We start from the raw sequence: 23,471 nt of genomic DNA on the forward strand, positions 1-23,471 counted from the left end.
ATTCTGAAATATTCATTTTTGGGGATATGAGGAGTTTTAGGATTTTGAAAGCAAATATTGAGTGGGATTACATGGTTGCAATTTGCTCTTAAAAAGCTGTACTTGTCTTCTTGTTCATGGACAGTTTTGGAGCTCATTTAGCACATCACAGAACAAGAATCTTAGCAGTCATCTCTGCCTTCGCAAATAGTTTTAAAAATAACTTCTAGGTTTCCCACTTTTGTGCAGGATGTGAAACCACTTAAAAATGAGAGCCTCAGCTACTCATCTCATTTATGCCCTCTGCCTTGCCTTTGGCTCTGTCCGCTGTCCAGGGCTGTGCTCAGCCTGTCTCCATGGACGAGAGGGTGCCTGTCCTCAGTCCTAAAGTCAAGAAGCAGAAGGAATGCCCTTGGCCCCTTCCCACTCCCATTGCAGTGGCGAGGTTGGGCATCCACATCATAGTGCTCCAAAGTAAGGCTCTTAAGTGGAAGTGGAGCTTGGCATCAGCACCCAGAGCCTCCCATTGCTTGAAACCTGTGGATATTTTTGAATTAAAATATGATAGAACCATTTACTTCTTAAACCACAAGCAGGTAGTTTGCCCCAAATGCTGTAAAATCATGAAATCGGTTCCTATTTTGAATTGACATATCTGCATTTTCCACATTTACCCATAGTTAGGAACTGTCTGATGTGATTAAAATGTTTTGGATTATCTACCTCCATGATGGGGTGACAGTAAAGTTCACTTTGTCTCTTTAAGAAGCCTCACGGGTAGGGTGGGATGGTGGTGGTGTGAATGATGAGGTGCCCCAGACAGCTAACACACAAGGTGGGATTTCTTACAAGATATGAGCATGGAAGAATAAAATCTGTCTAAAAGGCCAGAGAAAGTGAAGAGATAAGAATAGTTTTTTTAGTTAAATCCCTAAAAAAGATAAGTGGAATTGAATGTGGGGAAATTGACTACCATTACCTTGTCCTGTTATTTTTATATTAGCATTTTAAATAGTTGAGCACAAATAAGGCATCAAAAGTGAAAGTTGGGCAGAGGGCCCAGGTTGGGGTGGAGGCCTGGCCATTCTTGTTACAGAATTTACCAGGTGACCAAAAAATACACAGGGAGTACTCGGAGATTCAGGAAAAACCATTTATTTCGGAGTGAGTGGATACGGAGGATGCTTTCCCTTCATACCCTTTGGTTTCTTTGTCCCCCGAACATGGCAGGCTTCCGGACCTTTCGTGGGCTTTGCAAAAAGCCCCCTGTGTTGGGATGGGGGACGTGAGACCGCACCCAAAGGCCTGGCCTGGCACAGCGCTGATAACCCCCTTTGGGGGTTGTGTATGGTTCATGGTTTATGGCCTCAGTAAAATGGGAGTGTTCTGGGAAACTGGTTCTGCAAGACAGGACAAGCATCAGTGGAGTTAGTTATCGGCTAGTCAGTGTGTGCATTAGAAGGTAGGTTACTGGCACAGATTCAGATTGCTCGCCACCCCCCACCCCCATGTCTTATTTTCCCCTTCGTTCTGACCAGAGCACTGTCGGGAACCTGGGCCTGCGTCGAACCAGTCAGCCTGTGGACTTTGCGATTGTACTGACAAACCTTTTAGTAACAGATTTACCTTGTGTGCTTCAAAAGCTGCTGCTTGTCAGTGATTTTTCCTTTTTCCTTAAGGTGGAAAATCATCAACTAACTTGAAGCAAAGGTTAACCTTTCTGAATTAGAAGTGGGTTTGGATAAACTGGCAGTGAAAACATGGTATGTGTGCTGCTGGCATTTCCTCATTGGTGTGAACTACATGTCCCCTGAATATGGCCGGGGACACAGGCATCTTAATCTTCCTGTATGGAGCAGGGAAGAACTCCAGCTGCAGCTCCTGCTGTCACCATGCAGTGCAGCCCTGCAATTCCATTGGTAGGTGGGTGGCCAGGTGGGGACTTCTGTTGCCAAGCCTGCCTTATGGATACTCTCATCAGTGGGAGTCGGGCATGGGCCTTGGGAGCAAAGCACTGTGTTAGGCTTTTATGCTCAGAACACTTCTCTGAAGATGCCAAGTAGTTCACAACCCACGTGTTTAGACTGACAAAAAAAAGGCTGGTGTTCTGTTAACCATTTAAAAGTTGCAGCTAGGAGGCAAGTACAGTTTTCAATTAATTGAAATTACACATTTTAATATTTACAGGATTTAACTAATTTCACTTTTTATTTTTGCAAAATGAGGACTTACTATTTATTGTTATTTTAAATTTGTGTAATTTAAATTTGTATAATTTGTATTTGTATAAAATGCAGTCATACTATGTTAGGGAGTAGAAAGGAAGCTCAAGGACGTACAGTAAGCTGAAAGCAAATACATACTGCTAGGGGTTCCCTCCACACAGAGCTGTTAATAAAAAATTCAGTTCAGCTTGCTTCATGGATTCTCCCAGGATCATTCAAGAGTCAGTAAGGCTGCTTTGCCTTATTGGGATGTCTATGAATCCACTATAATCTGAATCATAACTTGCTCTTTGTAGCTAACAGGAGGTGGATCACCAATCCAGGCCTCTAGGTAACTGAACAATCCTATAATAGTGGAGGCACCTCTAAGGAGGTCAAGATTACTATCCTATATAATAAAAGGGTAATATGCAAATTGACCCTAACAGCAGAAAGCCTGGGAATGACTGGTCACTATGACACACACTGACTACCAGGGGGCAGATGCTCAATGCAGGAGCTGCCCCCTGGTGGTCAGTGTGCTCCCACAGGGGGAGCTCTACTCAGCCACAATCCAGGCTGCCAGCTGCCAGTACAGTGGTGGTGGTGGGAGCCTCTCCCTCCTCAGCAGTGCTAAGGGTGTCTGACTGCAGCTTAGGCCTGCTCCCCGCTGGCAAGTGGACATCCCCCGAGGGCTCCTGGGCTGCCAGAGGGATGTCTGACTGCCAGCTTAGGCCCAATTCCCCGGGGCCTAAGCCAGCAGGTGGTCATCCCCCGAGGGGTCCCAGACTGCAAGAGGGCACAGGCCGGGCTAAGGGACCTCCCCCCCCCCCCCCCCCCCAGTGCACAGGTTTTTGTGCACTGGGCCTCTAGTTCTTCAATAATTGTCTTTAATTTCTTTATCCTTCAGTCTCAAAAAGAGGCAGTTTCAAGATTCTGTAGATGCCGTGGACATCATTAAACACGAAGGCAGAGGCCAACAAACATTTTCTGTTAAAGGGTCAGAAAATATTTTTGGTTTTGGGATCTCTGTCACAGCTGCTCAACTCTGTTTGCCCTTGGAGGGTGGAAGCCTGAATGGGGATGGCTGTTTTTCAATGAAACCTACCTACAAAAACTGACACCAGGCTAGATTTGGCCCTTGGGCTGTAGTGTGTGAATTCCCAAGCTCTAGACTAAAAGTTCTACTGCAAGTTGGAGAAAGAAATCATGGTTGGAAGTTCAATAACAGTATGATGATAGTAAAGCATACTTCAGCTGGTGCCAAGCACTGTGCAAAGTGTCATTTAGGCATTACTCTCTTAGTTTCCTCTAGCATCCATGCTCTTCACTGCTGACTTGGAGAGTTTGGGGGCAATCTGGAGGGATCCACTGAACCATCTCTGAGAGTGTAGGTCAGAATCTTTTAGTTTATTTTGAGAAAATCTACTTGGAAAGAAATTGTCAGTGGAAGCCTCTTAGAAGTATAATTAGCATTGGCAAAGTCACCTTCAAATGAAAATCCATCCTCACTACCACCTTTTTTGGAGAAAAAGTCTCAACATCTCTGTAGGATTTTTTTTTTTTTCAGGCTTAGAAGTTGTAAGAATTGTACAAAGAATTGTATAGTTTCCTAGATTCTCAGATGTTAATATTCTATATTTGCTTTACTGTTTCTATAACTGTGTGTATGTGTGTGTGTATATACATGTTTTTTTCCTGAAGTTTGACGTAATCTCTTTTAACTACTTACATTTTTAAAAAATATATTTTTATTGATTTCAGAGAGGAAAAGAGAGGGAGAGAGAGATAGAAACATCAATGATGAGAGAATCATCGATTGGCTGCCTCCTGCATGCCCCATATTGGGGATCGAGCCAGTAACCTGGGCATGTGCCCTTGACTGGAATTGTACCTGGGACCCTTCAGTCCACAGGCCAACTGAAGCAAACTGGCTAGGGCAAGTGTCTGTTTCTTAAAAAGGAGGACATTCTTATATAACCACAGTCCAATTATTAAAATTAAGAATTTATCATTGATGCAGCTCTATTATCTAAGCAACAGATCTAATTCAGATTTTACTAATTATCTCAATAATGTCCTTTATACTGAAAGAAAAGGGGACTCCTTTATGAACTTAGATGAATATGTTTTTCCCCAAGAATATTTGGCCCCCATGATGATACTGTGGTGGATGTGTCTGCCAGGGCCGTGTGTGGTCAGCCAGTGTCTGCCACATGACCTTAGCAGGCCTACCCATGCTTTTGTCCATTTGCTGCTTTAGATCATGTTAGCTAGTTCTCCTTGGTTATCCACTCTGCCTCTGAGGGATTGCACTTGTCTGACATCTGTTGTGTGGGTCAGAAATGTCTGGAATGGTCCCTGCATCTGCATCTGCCACCTGCCATTGTTAACTTTGTTATTTGTTCTAATGACTGCTCAGGTCAGGAGCTAATTTTCTCTTGTTTTTATGTTGCTGGTTAGGATTATAAATTCCCTTAACATTTTGGCATAATCTAGTTGTTTGGTTTGGATTCTACAAAATTGTGAGGTGGACAAAGGAGATTAGGACATTTAGCCCTGAACTGCTGACCACCTCCCTCCCCAAGCTTTGCAGTATGAGGCAATAAACAGGAGGAACAGATGGGTGATAAAAGGATTTCAGTTTTTAGAGGGAGCTGAGAGATGGATGGATGCACAGGCCCAAACTCCAGGGAAAGGAAACGGGAACACATGGTGATGGCTAACATGTGGGCTTAGTTAAGGACACAGAATGTGTTACTGTGGGAGTGTGCTCTGTTTCCTCCCCATCCCACTTCACTGCTCTCTGGTCTCATGTTCCCCTAATATTCATGGTGTATGTTTCAGATAAGGGGAGCATTTAGGGATGGGCCTATTTCTGTGAAATGGGAACACACCTACATCAAAGGTTGGGAAGATTAAATGACATAATGTTTAATATAGTGCTTAGGATTCAATAAATGGTAGCTCCTATAATTATTGTTATCAACTTTACCTGTCAGGTCCTATATCTTTTTATGCTTGCCAACCTCAAATGGTGCTGATTTAATTGGTAGAGGTTTTGCATATAGTCTGAATTTTGTCTGTGATAAACTTACATCATATAATTTTAGATATTTAGATTTGGACAGGAGCTTAGAGGTATTGTAAATTAGTACAAGTTGCTAATTAAAAGCTTGGCTGTGATTGTAAAGTATACACTTGTTAACAAGTGCAAGAACCTACGATAACTGCACTTCTGTGAGGAACCTGCCAGTACCACATGTAGGCCCACACCCTGGCCCAGCAGAAGTCCTTAATAGTCTTTAGAACCCTCCTGTTCTCTCCAGGGAGGTGACCTTTCTGTTGTACTTTTTATTGTAAATTGTGATTACTATATGGTGTTGTAATTTTGGTGTATTATTTGATATTCAGTGATCATTTTAAATTCTATTAGGTGATTTTAGACAATTTGCGATGTTGAGTATGAATTCGTACTGTGTTAGGGCCAATATTTCTTATAAGAACAGCTGAGTGGCTCAGTTGGTTGAGCATTTATCCTGTGCACCAAAAAGTTGCCTGTTTGATCCCTGGTCCAGGGCATGTACGGAAGGCAACCAATCAATGTTTCTCTTTTTCTTTCTCAACATGTCCTTGGGTGAGGCTTTAAAAAAAAAGGAAAAAAAAAAAAAAGAACATTTTCCATATGTCAGTGGAAAAATGACTTTAAAATTTTACCTCTAATTCAGTATCTGATTATAAAGTGAGCTATAGTTGAATTTAAGTATATAAATATCAAAATCAATATAATAATCTGTCTGAAACATAACTTTTTTCAGTAGAGGTACAAACATTGACTTATGTCATCTAATTCATTTTCACATCTCTAAATGTTTTTCATTTTAATGGTAAAATATAGAGGTATAAATGCAGTGAAAGTGTAGGAGAGAGCATCAACTGAGGTCTCCAAATACAGGGGTGGGCAAAAGTAGCTTACAGTTGTAATACAAATATATAATACAATAATGAATAAATAATAATACAAGAATAAACTGTTTCATGTGCTCACAACTGTAAACCTACATTCCCATCATGCCCACCACTGTATTTAATGTTTTCACTTAAAAATTTTTTTTACAAAAAAATTTATTTCATAGAGGAAGGGGGAGGGAGAGAGAGAGAGAAAGAGAGAGAGAGAGAGAGAGAGAGAGAGAGAGAGAGAGAGAGAGAGAGAGAGACATCAGTGATGAGGGAATCATTGATCAGCTGCCTCCTGCATGCCCCACACTGGGGATGGAGCCCACAACCTGGGCATGTGCCCTGAACCTGGTTCAGAGGTTGACGCTCAACCATGAGCCACACCAGTTAGGCTTCTCTTGACTTTTTTAAATTAGAAGATAATTAAACCAAGATTCTTATTGTCCTTGCAGCAGAAGGTTTGAAAGAGCTGTCAGGGCATCAAGGCATGAGTTTCAGGATTATCTGTGTTTGCAGGATCATTTGAACCTGAAGATCATTACTTTCTTCACTAAAGCATTTGTGGATGACTCCTGTGTGCCCAGCGTGGTACTTGTGTTAGTGATGATCCAAGGCATAGAGCAATTGTTTTTACATTAAAGTGAGACTTTCAGCCACTAGAGGAGCCATTACAGCCCCAAAGCAGCTGTAGACAGTATGCAGACAGCTGGGCGTGGCTGTATTCCAATAAAACTTTACTTGTGGACACTGAAATTTGAGTTTCATATAATTTGACATTTCAAAATACTGCTTTTCTTTTGATTTGGCTCATGGGTTGTACAAAAACAGGTAGAGGGCCAGATTTGGCCCATAGGGTCATGGTTTGCCAACCATTGGCTTAGAATGCATTTGTTGGGTGATTAAATAAAATGAGATTATATACAGGCAGGCAGGAGGTAACCAGACTAGGAAAGGCTTGAAACCTGGATGGAGGAGTTTAGACGTGCTGCCATCAGCAGAAGAGGGCCATGGAAGGTGCTGAGCTGGGCTCTGAGAGGATGAGCCCTCCAGAAAAATCACTCTGGAACTTAGAGGATGCATGAGAAAGGATTAGCTTCCTGCCTCAGCCATGTGTAACTTTGGGAGGGACAAAGGGACACTCATTCTGTCACATCAGTGGACTCAGCTTTAGAGTGTGTCCCAGAAAGATGATGCCTACACATCAGACTGGAGGCAGGGACTGGGAAGGAGGCCAGTTCATGGATAATGAAGCACTTAGCAGACCAGGTGCAGTGGGAGAGAGGAAGAGAGAAAGTCAGGTTGGAATCAATAAGCGTGAAGAAACTATAGGATAGGGTCTGGTGATGGTTGGATACTTATGGGTAACAGAGCAGAGAGAGTTAAAAAAAAAAAAAGGTGCAGGGTTCTTTCTCAGAGGGGTTGGTATCTCCTTGATCAATATTGTTGGGGAAAAGGAGCTAATAGGGACATGAGAAGAGTTCATCTTTGAAAATACTGAAATAGATTTCATTGTCTGTTGTCTTATGGGCATAGGGTGGTTTGAAATATTGGACTTGGGAAAGTCGTTGGTGCGAGTTTAAGGTGGCAAAATTTTGGGAGAGATGGTTGTCAGTTCTGTAATCAAAGTGAGTGCCTGCCACCACCCTCTGGGAGACAGTGCCTTCCATTGTGCTGCTCTGTTTCCTGAAGGCCCGGAAGGGGCCGCACAGGCACCTGCAGCCTGTTGGTTAGTCACTGCACTGCAATTGGAGTGGCCCATGTGACATGGAGCCAGGGGGGTGGACATGCTCTGCAAGGGACAGCTTTCAGAGGAGGACAGAGGTCTCAGGTGGACCCTGGAGCAAGGCCCCAGGAAAGGGAGGAAGACATGGATGGGTGGCCTGAGTGAAGAAGAAAAAGAAATGCTAATGCTAAAAGGCAGTTAGAAATTGTTTACAGGGCTCTTGCCTGGTCTCTTGGAGAAAAGTTCCAGTCCAACAGCGAGTTTGGAAAACAGATTTTTTGGGGGGGGATTCAGAAGGGAGTGGGAAGAGACAATGTTTGTGGATGGGCTTGGGATCTAGAACATGTTCTAGGAGTTTGGCACAGAAGAGATGTGATGATGGTGGCTGGTGGCAGGCAGAGTGGATTGGAGAGTTTTATTTTTGTTTTTTTCTAAAGACTGACTTATTTTAAAACCTTTTATTTTGTAATAATTTGAGATTTGCAGATAATAGCAGAGATAGTACAGCTTGTTCTTGTGTACCCCACACCCAGTTTCTCCCCGTTAACAACATGCACCACCATGATGTGGGACAGTGTTTGCCAACATGAAGCTCTCCAAGCTCTGCTTGATGGAGTGTGAGCATGTTTTACTATATCAGTGATTTTGTGCTACCTCCTCCTAACTTTAATCTAGAGAAAAGTTGCTAAAGAGCACAATGAATATACAGGTGTATAGCCTTCATCTAGATCAGTGGTCCTCAACCTTCCTAATGCCATGACCCTTTAATACAGTTCCTCATGTTGTGGTGACCCCCAATTTCATTGTTACAAATTGAACATAATTAAAGCATAGTGATTAATCACAAAAACAATATGTAATTATATATGTGTTTTCCGATGGTCTTAGGCGACCCCTGTAAAAGGGTCATTCGACCCCCAAAGGGGTCGCGACCCACAGGTTGAGAACCACTGATCAAGATTCACAAAGGGTTAACATTTGTGTGGGTTTTTTCCTGCATTTTAAAGTAAGTTGGAGAGCTCACCTTATTTTATCCCTAAATGCTTGAGCACTCATGTCTGAGAGCAATGACATTCTTTTACAAAACTACACATAAAAAAATGAACAATAATTCAGTGTTACTAAAGATTCCGTCCATATTTAAATTTCCCATGAAATTCTTTTATGGCTGAACCCCACCCCATCCCCAGGACCTTACTTCATCTGGCAGGTCTCCTTAGTTAATTGAGAGCAGACCTCTGCTAATTTGTTCTGTGTCATGGACTTTTTAAGACTCCCAACCAGTAGACCTACACCTCTGACCCCTTTGCTCTTGCTCTGTCCCCTCCTGACTCTCTCAGATCTCCCCCAGTTCTGGGCAGCCTTCCTTGATCTTCCAAGGCCAGGGTAGCTGCCTCAGTCTGTGTTCCCCTAATGCTGTTTTAGCTATGGCTAAGCAGTAGATCCCAAGTGTTACTTCTTAGTATGCATCTTAAGGGTAGGGTTACATTCTCCTCCCTTGTAGCGGATGTTTAGTTGTATGTATGTGCAGTGTGTGCCCAATGATTATTTTTTAAATAATCTATGAATGAATGCAGTAAGATCACAATACTAATTGTGTAAAAGAGTTCATAGAGACTTATTAAAGTTTGACCTGGAACTACAAAATAAGATTAAGGTGTTTTAGCCTACAGTCAATTGTACATTATTAGACTTATGCATCTTTGGCAGTTGCAGTATTTTATTTGATCAGAACAGATGATACTTCACAATGTAAGTAATTTAGTAGCTGTCAGGGAAGAATTAAAATATGGGTGTTATATATGTAAAAACCAAAATTTTTGTTGCAAGGTATATGCAGGCTTCTGCAATATTAGTTATATTTACCGTTGGCAGTTGGTAAACCAAGTAAAAGTTGCTTTTAAATGCATTTATAGTTTATATTTTATAGTAGGATTAATCTGGAATTCACATTAATTCATATGTGGTTCTTAGGTTTTCTTTCTAAAAATGTACCTGATAGCAGTGGTTGTCAAAGTGTGGTCTGCAGAACCCCAGGGTGTCCTTGAGACCTTCCCAGAGGGTCTGTGAGATCAAAGCAGTTTTCATAATGATCGTAAGTGGTCATTGCCTTTTTTGCATGTTGATGTTTGCACTGATGGTGCAGGGTCAGTGGTGGTAAAACTGATGCTGCTTTAGCACAGTTGAGGCTGAGGCCCCAAGCTGCAGTTGTGCCATTGTATTCTTTACTGCCATGCAATTTTTAAAAAATTTTATTCACCTAAGAATGTACTTGATGAAGCAGGGTAAATCTCAACCCAGTACACCTCTTTTGAAGACAGGATGTATGTGGAAAGCAGTTGTGCTGCATTTTGGAGTTAGAGGATTCCCTCAAGGACAAGTCCTGCAATTATTTGAGTTGCTAGCTGAACTAGCCACTTTTCATCATGGACCACTAGAAAAGAATAATTGACAAACTACCAATTTTCCTACTAAGTGAACAAATTCAGCTTGCCACTTCAAGGAAAGCAACTAACACAATTTCCAGTGATACAGATTGAACTTTCAAGTGAAATTGGAATTTCAGAAAGCCTGTATCTGCTGCTATGAGCCTGATAGCTTCCTAATACTTAAAGACTTTCTGATGTGATCAGTGCTCATATCAATGAATGTAATGCTTTTGATAGTATATTATAAACAATATTCAGAACTCAGTGAATCTGTATTTTCCAGATGACGAGTGCATGGTGTTTCAAAATCACACTTGTGTAAAGGTCCATTTAAAGGGCAGTACAGACCAATGGATTTTTAAGTAATAGCGTACAAAAAGTTCACTGATATGGTTTTAGATTTCTTATTGCAGCAAGCCTTTAGGAAAAATAAAACACTTGTTGAGTTTTGGTATTGTATTAAAGAAGAATATCTACAGTTAGCTGAAGGTTATTAAAATATATACTCTTAAAAAAATAAAATAAAATACATACTCTTCCCTTTCCCAGCATGCACCTCTTTGTGAGGCTGGGTTTTCTTCATATGCATCAACCAGAACAATCTATTACAACAGATTGAAAGCTGAAGCAGATATGAGAATCCAGTTGTTTTCCATTAAGTCTGACATTAAAGAGATTTGTAAAAATGCCAAACTGTGTTCCTCTTCTTTAGATTTTGCTGCTTTTGTTGTTTTGGAAACTATAGTTTATTTTCATAAAAATGTTTTGTATGCTAATATGTAATATGTTGGTTTTTATAATTTTAAATGAATAAAGAAATATTCAAACATTTTCTGTTCTAATTTAAAATGTGATAACTATTGATAGATATACCTATACAAGCACAGGTTTTGGGCCTTACTAATTTTAAGATGATAAAGGGGGTCTTTAGACCAGTGAGTCTGTGGATTGTGACAGTGAGTGCTGTGAGATCAACTTAAATCCATTTTCTTCTCTTTTCTGCATTTGTGGTTTATATTTGAGGAGGTTTACATATTTTGGAAAACATGAATAAAAGTGACTAATTTAATCAAACATTAAATTAGCTCTCTCAGGCTAGTTTGACCTTTTCCTAATTTTAAACTCAAAACATTTTTTGGGAGGGGGGCTGTCTTAAAGAAGAAACAATATGGCCTGAATTTTCCTCATTGGAAACCATAGGAAGAAGTATTTCTTGCTTCCTAATTTCCTAGTTTATTACCAGTCATTTAATAGTCAAATTGCTCTTTGTTCCCTATTTCATCCTTTGCATATTTCCCCTCCCACCCCACACTGATTTTGGGAGAAAAATAAGTAAATTGAGTCTTTCCCCTATATCTCAGTTTAATAAAAATTTGTTTCTTTGCTTACTTCATACCGACTTTTAATTATTTTATTACTCTACTTATATAAAAAAGATTTGACTAGATGGAATGCTCTTTAGTTTCTTGGAGGTTTCCCTGTTCCTGGAGATTCAGCTTTTTTTTTTTTTTTTTTTAATATATTTTATTGATTTTTTACAGAGAGGAAGGGAGAGGGATAGAGAGTTAGAAACATCGATGAGAGAGAAACATCGATCAGCTGCCTCCTGCACATCTCCTACTGGGGATATGCCCGCAACCCAGGTACATGCCCTTGACCGGAATCGAACCCGGGACCTTTCAGTCCGCAGGCCGACGCTCTATCCACTGAGCCAAACCGGTTTCGGCGAGATTCAGCTTTTTAACTAGGCACCACTTAGCTACTTCCTCACATGGGATTGGAAATTACTGTTATGATTTTTATGGCATTGTGGACTTGACATTTGGGTGGGGCGTGGTGGGTGATGTAATGTCAAGAATACAACCATATACCTATACAAGCACAAGGTTTTGGGGCCTCATTAATTTTAAGGCTCCAGGGAGGTGGAGTCTGCTATAGGACCTTGGTGATGGTCCTTCCTCATCACTCCTGTACCAAGTGTCTTTTCTGCAGAATTGTACTCAAAGCCTTGTATTTAGGCCCATCTCCCTCTTGTACTTGTTCATGGACAGTTCTAACCCTCAGAGTAATACATTCAGATTATATTTTTGTCATCTGTAAAGTGAAGTTAGGTTAGCACTAGATGACTTCCAAGGCCCCTCCAAGAAATGAGAAGGGTATACCAAGCTTTTTACCCATGACTTGTGGACTGCTTCTCTTTAGCCACTCTTCATGTATCTGATAAATAAGTCTAGTAGAGCAGGTCACTGCCCTGGGAGGTTATACACCTGGCTACATTGTTCTACCTCCTGTGGAAATCATCTGATCTAAGTCAGACTCAGCATCAGGGTTGGTATAAGAAACTGCTCTATGAAGACCGCCCTAAAAAACTGATGGGAAAATTGTCCCATATGTTGTGACATCCCTAATGAGATGATCCAAGTGATGTCATTTTCACAGTAACTGAGAATATCCCTGTGTCCATACAGCGAGGCTTTGTTTGGTTATTTTTTTCTTGCTGCCATTTTTACATAATGAGAGCTGATAGTTTATAGTGTTTGTTAACCTTTACTGCTGAAGCTAAGCTTATTGCTCAGTCACAGGAGCCTTTCTTTAATCCCTGTTTTAATGACCTTGTGAGTTTATTGTATGGGTGTCCAAATTTAAAGTTTATTTAAAAATTAAAAATAAATTTGCAGTTCTGTATTTCAGCTGATGAACAGCTGCTGTGTCTTTTGCTGATGGCTGACAAGCACCTTGTTGTATTTTCACTGTTAGCGGAAAGTATAATTCACATGAAGTTCACAGTCATAAACTAAATAGCTTCGTGACTTAGTTATGGTACATTCCTATTGAAATCAAAACATAAATTGAAAGAACTTTGAAGACCTAATCCATGGTTTTTAAGTAGAAATGCTGACCTTCATAGTTCTGCATTGCTGTGTAACTCTATAATCGGCTCTTCCACTGGATTCATCACATGTGTGTTCATTGAGGGCCAGCATGTGACAATCCTGTGCTAGACAGGAAGCAAAATGAAAATTCCTGCCCTGATGGAGCTGATCTTCTAGTAGGGAAGACAGATTTAAACGAAATGAACATTTAGCACATGTAGTAAGTTGGACAGTAAGTGCTTTTCGAAGAAGTGGGAAGGGAACAGGGAGGTGGGTGCTGGTGGTGGGTGTAATTGAATGGGCGTAATTCAATTACGGAATTGGCAGTAGGTGGTGGAGGGGTAGGCGGGTGTCCGTGTAAGGGCCCTGAGCTGGGTGTACCTGCACTCGAGAGGCCTCTTTGGATAGGGGTGAGTGAGGAGCAGCAAGGAGAGCCTGAGGGGCATTGTGAGGTGCTGGCTGGTGGCTTCAGGGTTCTGGGAAAGCCATCCTGAGTAAGCAGAATGCCTTCAGAGGGCTCTAAACAAATGAGGGACAGTCTGACATGTGTTTGATGTGATCCTGAAAGCCTTTTAACCAGGCATTGGGAATAATTATGGTGGAAAGGCAGAGCAGGAAGGCCCCTGTGAAGGCCAGTCCACGACTCCAGATGAGCCCATGCTTATTCAGAGAATTTGCCCACAGATGGAACATGAGAGAGAGAGAGAAAAACCAAGGACTGAAGGTTTTTGGTCTAAGCAACTGGTGTTACCATAAATTGAGATGGAAAGTCTGGGAGGAGCAGTTGGTTGTGGGGTATCGGGTTCAGTTTGGTACCTTGCAGTTGGGACTAGATACCCAGGGGAACTGTCCAGCAGGCTATCTGTAGTTCACGTCTGAGGTCTGAGTTGAAGGGTGAATCTGAGCCATCAGCACATAGACGGTATTTCAGAATGATTGAGAAGAGGTCCAGCACCTGGCCCTGGTCCTTCCACATCAGGGAGATCATGCACACCTTCAAAGAACCTCTGCAAGACAAGGCCAGGAGAGGAGCCAGGCCAAGAAGGCGAGGGAGGGAGGCTGGCTGTGGAGCAGGTGGGAGTGAGCCCTGGGCAGGTGCTTGTGGGGGCCAGGGCAGGCTGGATAGGGGCAGTTTGGTCAGTGGAAAAGCCAGAGTCTGATTGACTGGCTCTAGAGAGAATGTGAAGGGAGGAAATGGAGACACATGTACAGGCAACTCTTGGGAATTCTGCTCTGAAGGGGAGGTGGGGAAGTAGCAGTGCAGTGTGTATTGGGAATGACCTGGGAGGCAGTTGGTAAGGGACTCGGAGAGAACTGCTGAAGTGCGGGAGCCCCTGGCGGTAAAGAGGGGAGGGCATACCAGTATCTTTGGATCGGAGCAAGACCAGGTGGTGCCCATAAGCAGCCACAGGTGGGGTGGCTAAGTTCAAAGGAACTCTGATGGGGAAGAGAAAGCACTGAGGAAGGAGGAGTTGGGGTTTGGAAGGGAGAGGAGAAAGTATGACACAGTGGTCCAGGAGAATGGAAGTGTTCAGGGAAGGGCTGCTTTGTGTCTGCAGCCTCGGACACATCAGCACTAGTGGTCATGGCTGTGTGTGATGGATGCACACAAGTTGTAGGTTATATACTTGTTACTTTGTTTTAGAAAAACATTTTCACAGGTGATAAATGAATATGGGCTTATAGAAAATTCAGCAATCCTGAAGGATCAAGAATGAAAGTCAGCTCATATTGTCTATATTCCTTCCCTCATGGGTAACCTTCAGTATGTATCATTTCAGACACACATGGATATGTGACTACACATACATGCATTTTTAGAAAACAGAATAGGGATCATATACTGTTTTGCAATTTTCCTTTTACGTTCCTTTCTGTTAGTAGTATATTCTGGAGACCTTTCCATTATGGCTCATGCAATCAAACCACTCTCACTGACATTAGTGTCTGCAGTATAATAGGGTGTACTTTCATTTACCCCTCCCCTAAGATTGAGCACTTAGGTTGTTGATTCGGTTGGTGGGCTCTTTTTTCATGTGCCCCCTAGAAGAGGCTCTCTTCAGCCACTTGAGAGGTTAGGATTCAGGATTTTATGGTGAGTTTGGAGTATTTTCTTAAGCCACTTGTAGAACTTTTAGAAACCAGGAGAAAGCTTGAATTGGGCCCTTGAAAACTTTCCACTAGCCTTCTCTGAGAGACATTTATTTAACCTGGAAGCCTTGGATCATGAATGGGCTTCAGGGTGGCTCATGTGACAGAGTCCAAAATACGTTAGTTTAAAGCAGGGTTCTAACTAGTCATTGCCATTAAAGACATTATTGAACATTAATCTCAGTCCAGTTGTTTTATTATATTAAGACTGGACTGTCTCCAGGACTTCTGAGAAATGGCAAATTTAATTTGCCAAAATGGCAACGGCTTGTATTGCTCTGTTCCAGTTTTCTTGGGCTTGTTGCCCTACTTTTCTATTGAAGCCTTCACTGTTAAGCAGAATTTTAAATGACTCTTTATCCTGGCCAGAGAATCGTTTTGAGTAAACAACTTGGATAACGTATGGTGTCCTCATTTGGAAGAGGTTAAGATTCAGGATGTTATGGTGAGTTTGGAGTATTTTCTTGAGCCACTTGCAGAGCTTTCAGAAATCAAGAAAAGGCTTGAAAAAGGCCCCTGAAAACTTTCCACTAGACCAGTGGTTTTCAACCTTCTGGCCCTTTAAAACAGTTCCTCATTTTGTGACCCCCAACCGTAAAATTATTTTCATTGCAACTTCATAACTGTAATTTTGCTACTGTTATGAATTGTAATGTAAATATCTGATATGCAGGATGGTCTTAGGCGACCCCTGTGAAAGGCTCGTTCGACCGCCAAAGGGGTCGCGACCCACAGGTTGAGAACCGCTGCACTAGACCTTTATGAGAGATAGGTATCTAACGTGGAAGCTATGGATCCAGGGCCATTATGAATGGGCTTCAGGTGTATCACTTAGGTTAAGCTTGGCTGTATGTGACAGACTGCAAAATATACATTGTTTTAAAGCAGGTGGTGGTTTATTTTCCTTTCTTATGAGAAAGTCTGAGATAGGCAGTCCAGGAGGCGTGGCAGCTCCATAGATGTGAGGACCCAGGCTATTTCCTTCTTGTTCTTTGCTCCAACGTTCTAGCGCCTGTCCATCCTCATCCCTAGAGTCGAGCATCAGCCGGAGGGCCATGGTCACTGCCAGCTTTCTTTTGATGAGGTGCTGGCGCTGCCATGCACCGTGTCTGAGCTCATGCTCCATAGGCTCAAACTTGGTCTGGTAGCCACAGTGTGCTGTAGGAGAGGTGGGAGCTTTCCTTTGGTGCCCTCATGGCCCTATAAATTAGGGCTCTTACACTGGTATTGGTGAAGCCTGTGAAACTTGGTAGAGTTTTGTATGTGCAAATTTCCAGGGAAAGGGTCCGTGGTTTTTTGTTTGTTTGCTTGTTTTTAATTAAATTCTAAAGCAGACTGTGACTCTAAAATGTTTTAAATCTATCAAGTCAAAGATCAGTTGGGTGGTATCTAACCGAGGACTACCACCTTCATTACAGAGTTCAGTTTATCCCTTTAATACTTTTTGCTTTGGTTTTTAATTTGGTAAAAAGAAGAGATTATGGCATGAGTAGCTTTGATCTTTAAACTCACCACCAGTTAACCACCAGGTGACTTAGAGGTCATCTTCAGAGGACACACATTTAGCACGACACCTTATTTCCTTATCCTGACAGGTGCTCTGGAGCAGTTGCTGAGGATGAAGGTGGAAGAAACTACCAGTGTTCAGCACAGGCACCAGGTTCAGAGAATATTACTGGATATAACTGAGGTTGGAATTGAGAATGTCCCCCACAGTTTATGCCTAAATATTTAGTTGTGTTATGCCTAAATATTTAGTTGTCTGGACATCTTCAAAAAGTGTGTGGTGTTTTTTTTGTTTTGTTTTGTTTTGTTTTTAATTTTGGAAAGGTGATAAATGCACTTGATAAAAAATGCAAATAGTATAAAAGAGTGAAAAGTAAAAAATGGTTTTCTTTTTACCCTTTATGTTCTGGAGAAATTCTGTGCATATTTTTATAGCATATTTTTTTTAAAGTATGTAGTGCACATCCTGCCCCATTTATATTCGTGTAATACTGAATCTTGGGAGTTGTTCTTAGAGATATTTGCCTCCTTTTACATTTCTTTGAAATTCCATTGTTTGGCAGTGCCATATGTTTTGTTATTGTTGATGTACATTTAGGTTGCATCCATTCTTTTGCTGCTAAAAGCAATGCCTTAGTTGTGTTTTTTTGTTTGTTTTTTTTTGTTTTTTGGTATGTAGATCTATGTACAGATACATGAATCTATGTGCTGGAAGGATTCCTGAATAGGGAATGACACGGACAGGGCTGTGTCCAGTGCATTTTGATAGCTATCTTGCTTGTTGTTCTCCAAGGTTATACTCCCACCAGAAGTGCAGGAGAGCTATTTTTCCTATTTCCCGATACTCTTCCAATACAGTGTACCACACTGAGTGTTGCTTTGGTTTTTTTTCTTAGCGTCTCCTGTTACACATATGCTGGATCTTATTTGTCACTATGCTACTTTTTCTTGAACTTTTCATTTCTTTTTAATTAAAAAAAAAAATTCCTCCTCTTGTTTTTCTGAAGGCATAATTTATTGTTTATTTGCTCTTGGATTCCTTCTAATTTTCATTTCCAAAACTGTTTTGCCTTGTTTCTAACCTTTTCTGAGTTCTGTCACTTCATTTTTGAGCTTTTCTCATGATGGTTTATGGTTAATAGTACCATATCATTTCCTTCATGTATTTTAACTTGTTTTGAAATATTAGATTAGCATTTTTCATCTCTTTTGGTAACATGTCTTCTTAGCCTGTTTTCACTGACTTTAGTGATGGTGGTGGTGGTGGTGGTGGTGTTGTTGTTGTTCTTCTTCTTTTTCAGAGAAGCATTGAGAGGGAGAGAGAAAAATATCAATGATGAGAGAAGAAGCATTGATAACATTGATCAGCTGCCTCCTGGACGCTCCCCACTGGGGATCAAGCCCACAACCCGGGCATGTGCCCTGACCAGGAATCGAACTGTGACCTCCTTGTTCATAGGTCAATGCTCAAACACTGAGCCACACAGCACAGGCTGTTTTGCTTCTTATTCTCTTTTAATATATATTATGTTTTCATCAATTGGACCTCAATTTTTTTGTTTTGTTTATTTTGATGTGGAATTAATTTTCCTGACTGTTTAGAAGGGAGGCTTGATTTAGAGTAGTTTTTCTAATTTCAGTGTTTTAGAGCTCTTACATGTTTTTTGGGAAGTCTTAAAAAAATGTAGCAGTTCATTTTCTGAACTCTCCCGGCTCTGTTTTTTTCTCCCACCTTTAATTAGACTTTGATTTGTCTCTGTCATTGTTTTCACTGTCCTGTATATTTTGTATTCTGTTTTCAGTCGTTTCGTTTCAGTGTGTTTGGCTTAAAGGGAGCTTTGGATGATGATTATTATTAAAAAAATATATTTTATTGATTTTTTACAGAGAGGAAGGGAGAGGGATAGAGAGTTAGAAACATCGAGAGAGAAACATCAATCAGCTGCCTCCTGCACACCTCCTACTGGGGATGTGCCCGCAACCAAGGTACATGCCCTTGACCGGAATTGAACCTGAGACCCTTCAGTCCACAGGCCAACGCTCTACTCACTGAGCCAAACCAGTTAGGGCAAGGATGATTATTTTTAAGAGTTCCTGGACCCCAGAATGTTCTAGGCCTCTGGACTTTATTGCAGACCTCTTGCATTTGTCTTCTCTGGGACTGTGCTCACTTCCTGGTTTCAGCTGCTGTTCTCAGGTTGACACATTACTTCTCTGCTCCCTGCTTCTACAATGATGATCTTGTCGCTGTCAGTGGTGTGTCCCTACTTGCTTGCATTTTGGGGTTTGTTAGGAAGAACTCATCACTCAGTTCTGCTATAGACATTGGCCTGGTTTTGCTTTTCTAGCTGCTCCATGTGTTTTTATGGGGGGATTTGAGGAGACTAAAAATCTTTTAGTAAAGGACTCAGTCAAAGTTGCTCTGAGATCTTTTGTTTCTCATCCAGATTGGGGGTTATCAATCTATTTTTTGTTAAGGACAGTTGATGTTTTCTCACCTCATTCAGTCTTGTATGAAGTGATCATACATTTGATTAGATGTTTACAAAGGAAGACTTAAGAGAGGAGATTTGTTCCTCCTACAAATTGTCTTCCCTATGAAATTCTGGAGCTACCATTTAAGCTGTAGAATTTAAGTCTGGACAAAAGAGAAGAGGAATCATGTTACTTATAGGATTTAAGAACACATGTGAAACCTGCAGATTAATTTAATGCTTGTTGGAACTTACCATTAAAAGTTGCTGTCAGGAGATTCCGACTTGAAAGTAGATGATCTGAAAATTGTAAGTTATCTATCTGCTGCCCCACAGGAGCTGTGTAGGGATGGTAAGTACTTACCGATGAAAGGAGCTGTGCTGTAGAGTTGAGTGTATGGTTTCTGCCCTCAGGGAGCATGTAGTCTAGGTGGGAAAGTAATTTCTTTTTTAAATAATTACTTGTAAATACATAATCTGATATAATGAAGAGGTAATATGCAAATTGACTGTCACACCCTCACACAAGATGGCCACCCCCATGTGGTCACACAGGGGAGGGCAGTTAGGGGTGAGCAGGCCAGCAGGGGAGGGCATTTGCGGGGGACCAGGCCTGCAGGGGAGGGAGGGCAGTTGGGGGGGACCAGGCCTGCAGGGGAGGGAGGGCAGTTGGGGGGGACCAGGCAGGCAGTTGGGGGCGACCGGGCCGACAGGGGAGCAGTTAGGCGTCAATCAGGCTAGCAGGGAAGTGGTTAGGGGGTGATCAGGCTGGCAGGCAGAAACGGTTAGGGGCAATCAGGCAGGCAGGCTCCCAACTCCTAAACCGGCAGTTGGACATCCCCCGAGGGGTCCCAGATTGGAGAGGGTGCAGGCTGGGCTGAGGGACACCACCACCACACCCCCCCCCCCCCGCCCCCCCCCCCCCCAGTGCACGAATTTCATGCACCGGGCCTCTAGTATAAAGTATAATAAGATAAAAAATATTATAGTGACATTGATTACTGAGTTCTTCAGGACATCCTCTTTTTCAAGTACTATATTTGGATCTCTGATCAAGAGATCACATTTGGAATGATATGGTCTCATTTTTGTTTTGGAAAATAAGGTCTCTCTAGGCCTAATCAAAGTGTTTCAGGATCAGGAAGAAAATAACTGACTCTATTCCAGACACAATGCTAGGCTCAGGCATGACAACTCACACCAGAGGTGGCCCTGCCCCAGAAGGTGCCCTGTGGATAGGATGGCAGTGCTCTTGGGCATAGCAGTGGGCTGTGTTGTGGTTCAGGTCTGTGCTGGAAGCCAAGGGGAAGCAAAACAGAGGAGCTCAGAGAGAGGGTGGATTTGAGTAGGAGAAATGGAGTATGGGGATAGCCTTGGCTGAAAGATCCATTAGGTAAACTTTGGGAGGTGAGAGTTTTATTACTAGTGGAGACAACAGTGCGATGGTTTTCTGGGGTGTGTGAGCTGAGACCCCACGGGGAGCAGGTGGAAGATAGGATGTATTCTGTGGGCAGTAGGGGACCATTGGAGACTTTTGGCTTGGGGATGATGTGTTTAAGCCATTTTAGGAAGGTGACTTTGGAGGTAGTGTGAGGAATGGATTGATAAAGTGAGAGGCTCTCAGGTAGGGGCTAGACCAGGGGTGGGCAAACTTTTTGACTCGAGGGACACAATGGGTTCTTAAACTGGACTGGAGGGCCGGAACAAAAGCATGGATGGAGTGTTTGTGTGAACTAATATAAATTCAAAGTAAACATCATTACATAAAAGGGTACGGTCTTTTTTTTTCAATAGTTTTATTCATTTCCAACGGCCGGATCCGGCCCGCGGGCCGTAGTTTGCCCACGGCTGGGCTAGACAGAAGCAATGAGCATTTTTTGCGCTGTTTCTCAATTCTCCAAAAATGCTAACCTTTTGGTGGTTTGGGGCAAGAAGAACCCTATATTAAAAACAAAATTTGTGGACATCTGATGTTCTCTTTTTATTTTTGTTTTTATTATTCTCACCCGAGGATATGTTTATTGATTTTAGAGAGAGAGAGAAAAAGGAAGGGGGGTGGGAGAGAGAGAGAAAGAGAAAGTGAAAGAAACATCACTGTGAGAGTGAAACATTGACATGTTCCAGGGATAGAATCCACAACCTAGGTATGTGCCCTAACTGGGAATCGAACCCACAACCTTTTGGTACACAGGATGACGCTCCAACTAACTGACCCACCTGGCCAGGGCCTGATGTGCTCTTGAATATATATGGTCAGCAGTTTTCATTTCACAGGTCACAATCATTAATCTCCCTCTCTGCTCTGTGTTTGTTTTGTAGGTGACAGAATCCTAGCCCTGTGTCAGTTTGATTCTTGCTTGTTGACTGGCCCCTCTTCTCTCCTTCTGGATGATGTCAGAACAGGATCTGGCGGACGTGGTGCAGATTGCAGTAGAAGACCTGAGTCACCATCACCCAGGTATAGAGCTATGTGAGAGCAGATGGACTTTGTTCGCTTTTTTAAAAATCCAAAAGTGCGCCCAGCTGGTGTGGCTCAGTGGTTGAGCATCTACCCATGCACCAAGAGGTCACCAGTTTGATTCCTGGTCAGGGCACATGCCCCATGTATGGGGTCAGTCCCCAGTCGGGGGAGCGTGCAGGAGGCAGATGTTCAATGTTGATTCTTTCCCATTGATGTTTGTATCTATCTCCCTTCCTCTCTCTCTCAAATAAAAAAGACCATATTTAAAATAAAAATAAAAATCCAAAAGTGCTTCCAGAAGTTTTCTTTAGTCTTTTAAAGAAAGAGAAAAAATGATGCATGCACTGTGTGAAAGGTCCATTCTCAAATGGGTAGCCTTCTAGCATCTTGTCCGCTCTTCCCTCCTCTGATGTGCACAGGCACTAAGTCTCTGCTTCCCTCTTCCTTCCCCCACCTATAGGGACCTCTGTGACAGCTTAGTTCCTTATAATTTCCACCTTTTAAAATTTACTATTGAATGGTCATGGAAATGTTACCGAGTTGATATGTCCAAATTGACTGTATTTATTTGACAACTACATGGTATTCCATTTATAGGTGTCCCCTCATTTATTGAACTTTCTTCTTGTGGGTGGCATTTATATTTTTTGCACTGTTTCTATTTCATATAAACCCTTGCAATAAAGATCCCTGCAAGTATATCTTGGAAAATCTTTCTTTATGGTAAATTCCCAAGCAGAATTGCTTTGTATGTTTACAATTTTGATAAGACACTGACAGATTTCCCAGAAATGTTTTACTGTGTTACTCTTCCATCTGCTGAGTGAGAACAACTATTTTCCTACACTTTGGCTAAGGCTGGTAATTTTTCTTATTGATGTTAAAAGCATACATCTACTTTGAAACCTTAACTAAATATTTGTTTTAAGAAGGCCCCTCATAACCCTAACCGGTTTGGCTCAGTGGATAGAGTGTCGGCCTGCGGACTCAAGGGTCCCAGGTTCGATTCTGGTCAGGGGCATGTGCCTTGGTTGCGGGCACATACCCAGTGGGGAGTGTGCAGGAGGCAGCTGATCGGTGTTTCTCTCTCATCGATGTTTCTGACTCTCTATCCCTCTCCCTTCCTCTCTGTAAAAAAATCAATAAAATATATATATATATAAAAGGCCCCTCATAAAGGAAACCCTAAATATCAAGAACTTCAGTTATGAAAAAGCTTTGTCTACACTTTTACTTGTAAAAGGATTTCTCAGTAGGTTTCCTCTTTTTTTTCTTTTTTTTTTTTGCCTTAAAGTTTTAAGTGTTTTATATATAGTTACAAGTGCACATAATTAAGTCACTGAATGTCTGTTGCCTGTTTTTTCCTTTTAGAATAGTGGAATTGAAATACTGAATTGTTTTTCCAATATAAAAGAGAATTTTCAGAAATTTCATAAGAAATCATGATGCCTGTCCTGTATGATCTATTTGATATGTTAATTGGGAAACATTTCATTTGGAAATTAGTTATGACAGAAGGGAAGAGTAATATAAATAATTTTGGAATTAAATGAGCGGTCATAAAGAAATGAAGTGCTTCCTTTCAGGAATACTATTCTTTGGTCAGTTTCCCCCTTATTTTGCTTCTGATTTTTTTTTTCTTCACAGATAGGATTCTATTTTATTTGTCACCATTGAAAGTCTAAATTTGAAACAGATTCTTGGATTTGGGGCT

The 23,471-nt window shown here is 41.7% G+C and overlaps 1 protein-coding gene across 3 annotated transcripts in view; it reads left to right on the plus strand.

The window, feature by feature from the left end:
• The window catches only part of BANP (BTG3 associated nuclear protein), a 122,221-nt gene that overhangs the window by 9,687 nt on the left and 89,063 nt on the right, over positions 1–23,471 (plus strand). Inside the window, exons 2-3 of one of the 3 annotated variants that reach the window (XM_081107994.1) lie at positions 16,912–17,006; positions 21,616–21,754. In XM_081107994.1, the coding sequence (XP_080964120.1) occupies positions 21,685–21,754 (70 nt within the window). In that variant the 5' untranslated portion in view covers positions 16,912–17,006; positions 21,616–21,684. Of the gene's footprint in view, positions 1–16,911; positions 17,007–20,348; positions 21,441–21,615; positions 21,755–23,471 lie in introns of those variants that run through there. The other 2 variants (XM_081107993.1, XM_081107995.1) reach the window with 2 other exon arrangements.

Source organism: Myotis nattereri (assembly GCF_964212035.1).
Source record: "Myotis nattereri genome assembly, chromosome: 15".
NCBI classification, from domain to species: Eukaryota; Metazoa; Chordata; class Mammalia; order Chiroptera; family Vespertilionidae; genus Myotis; species Myotis nattereri.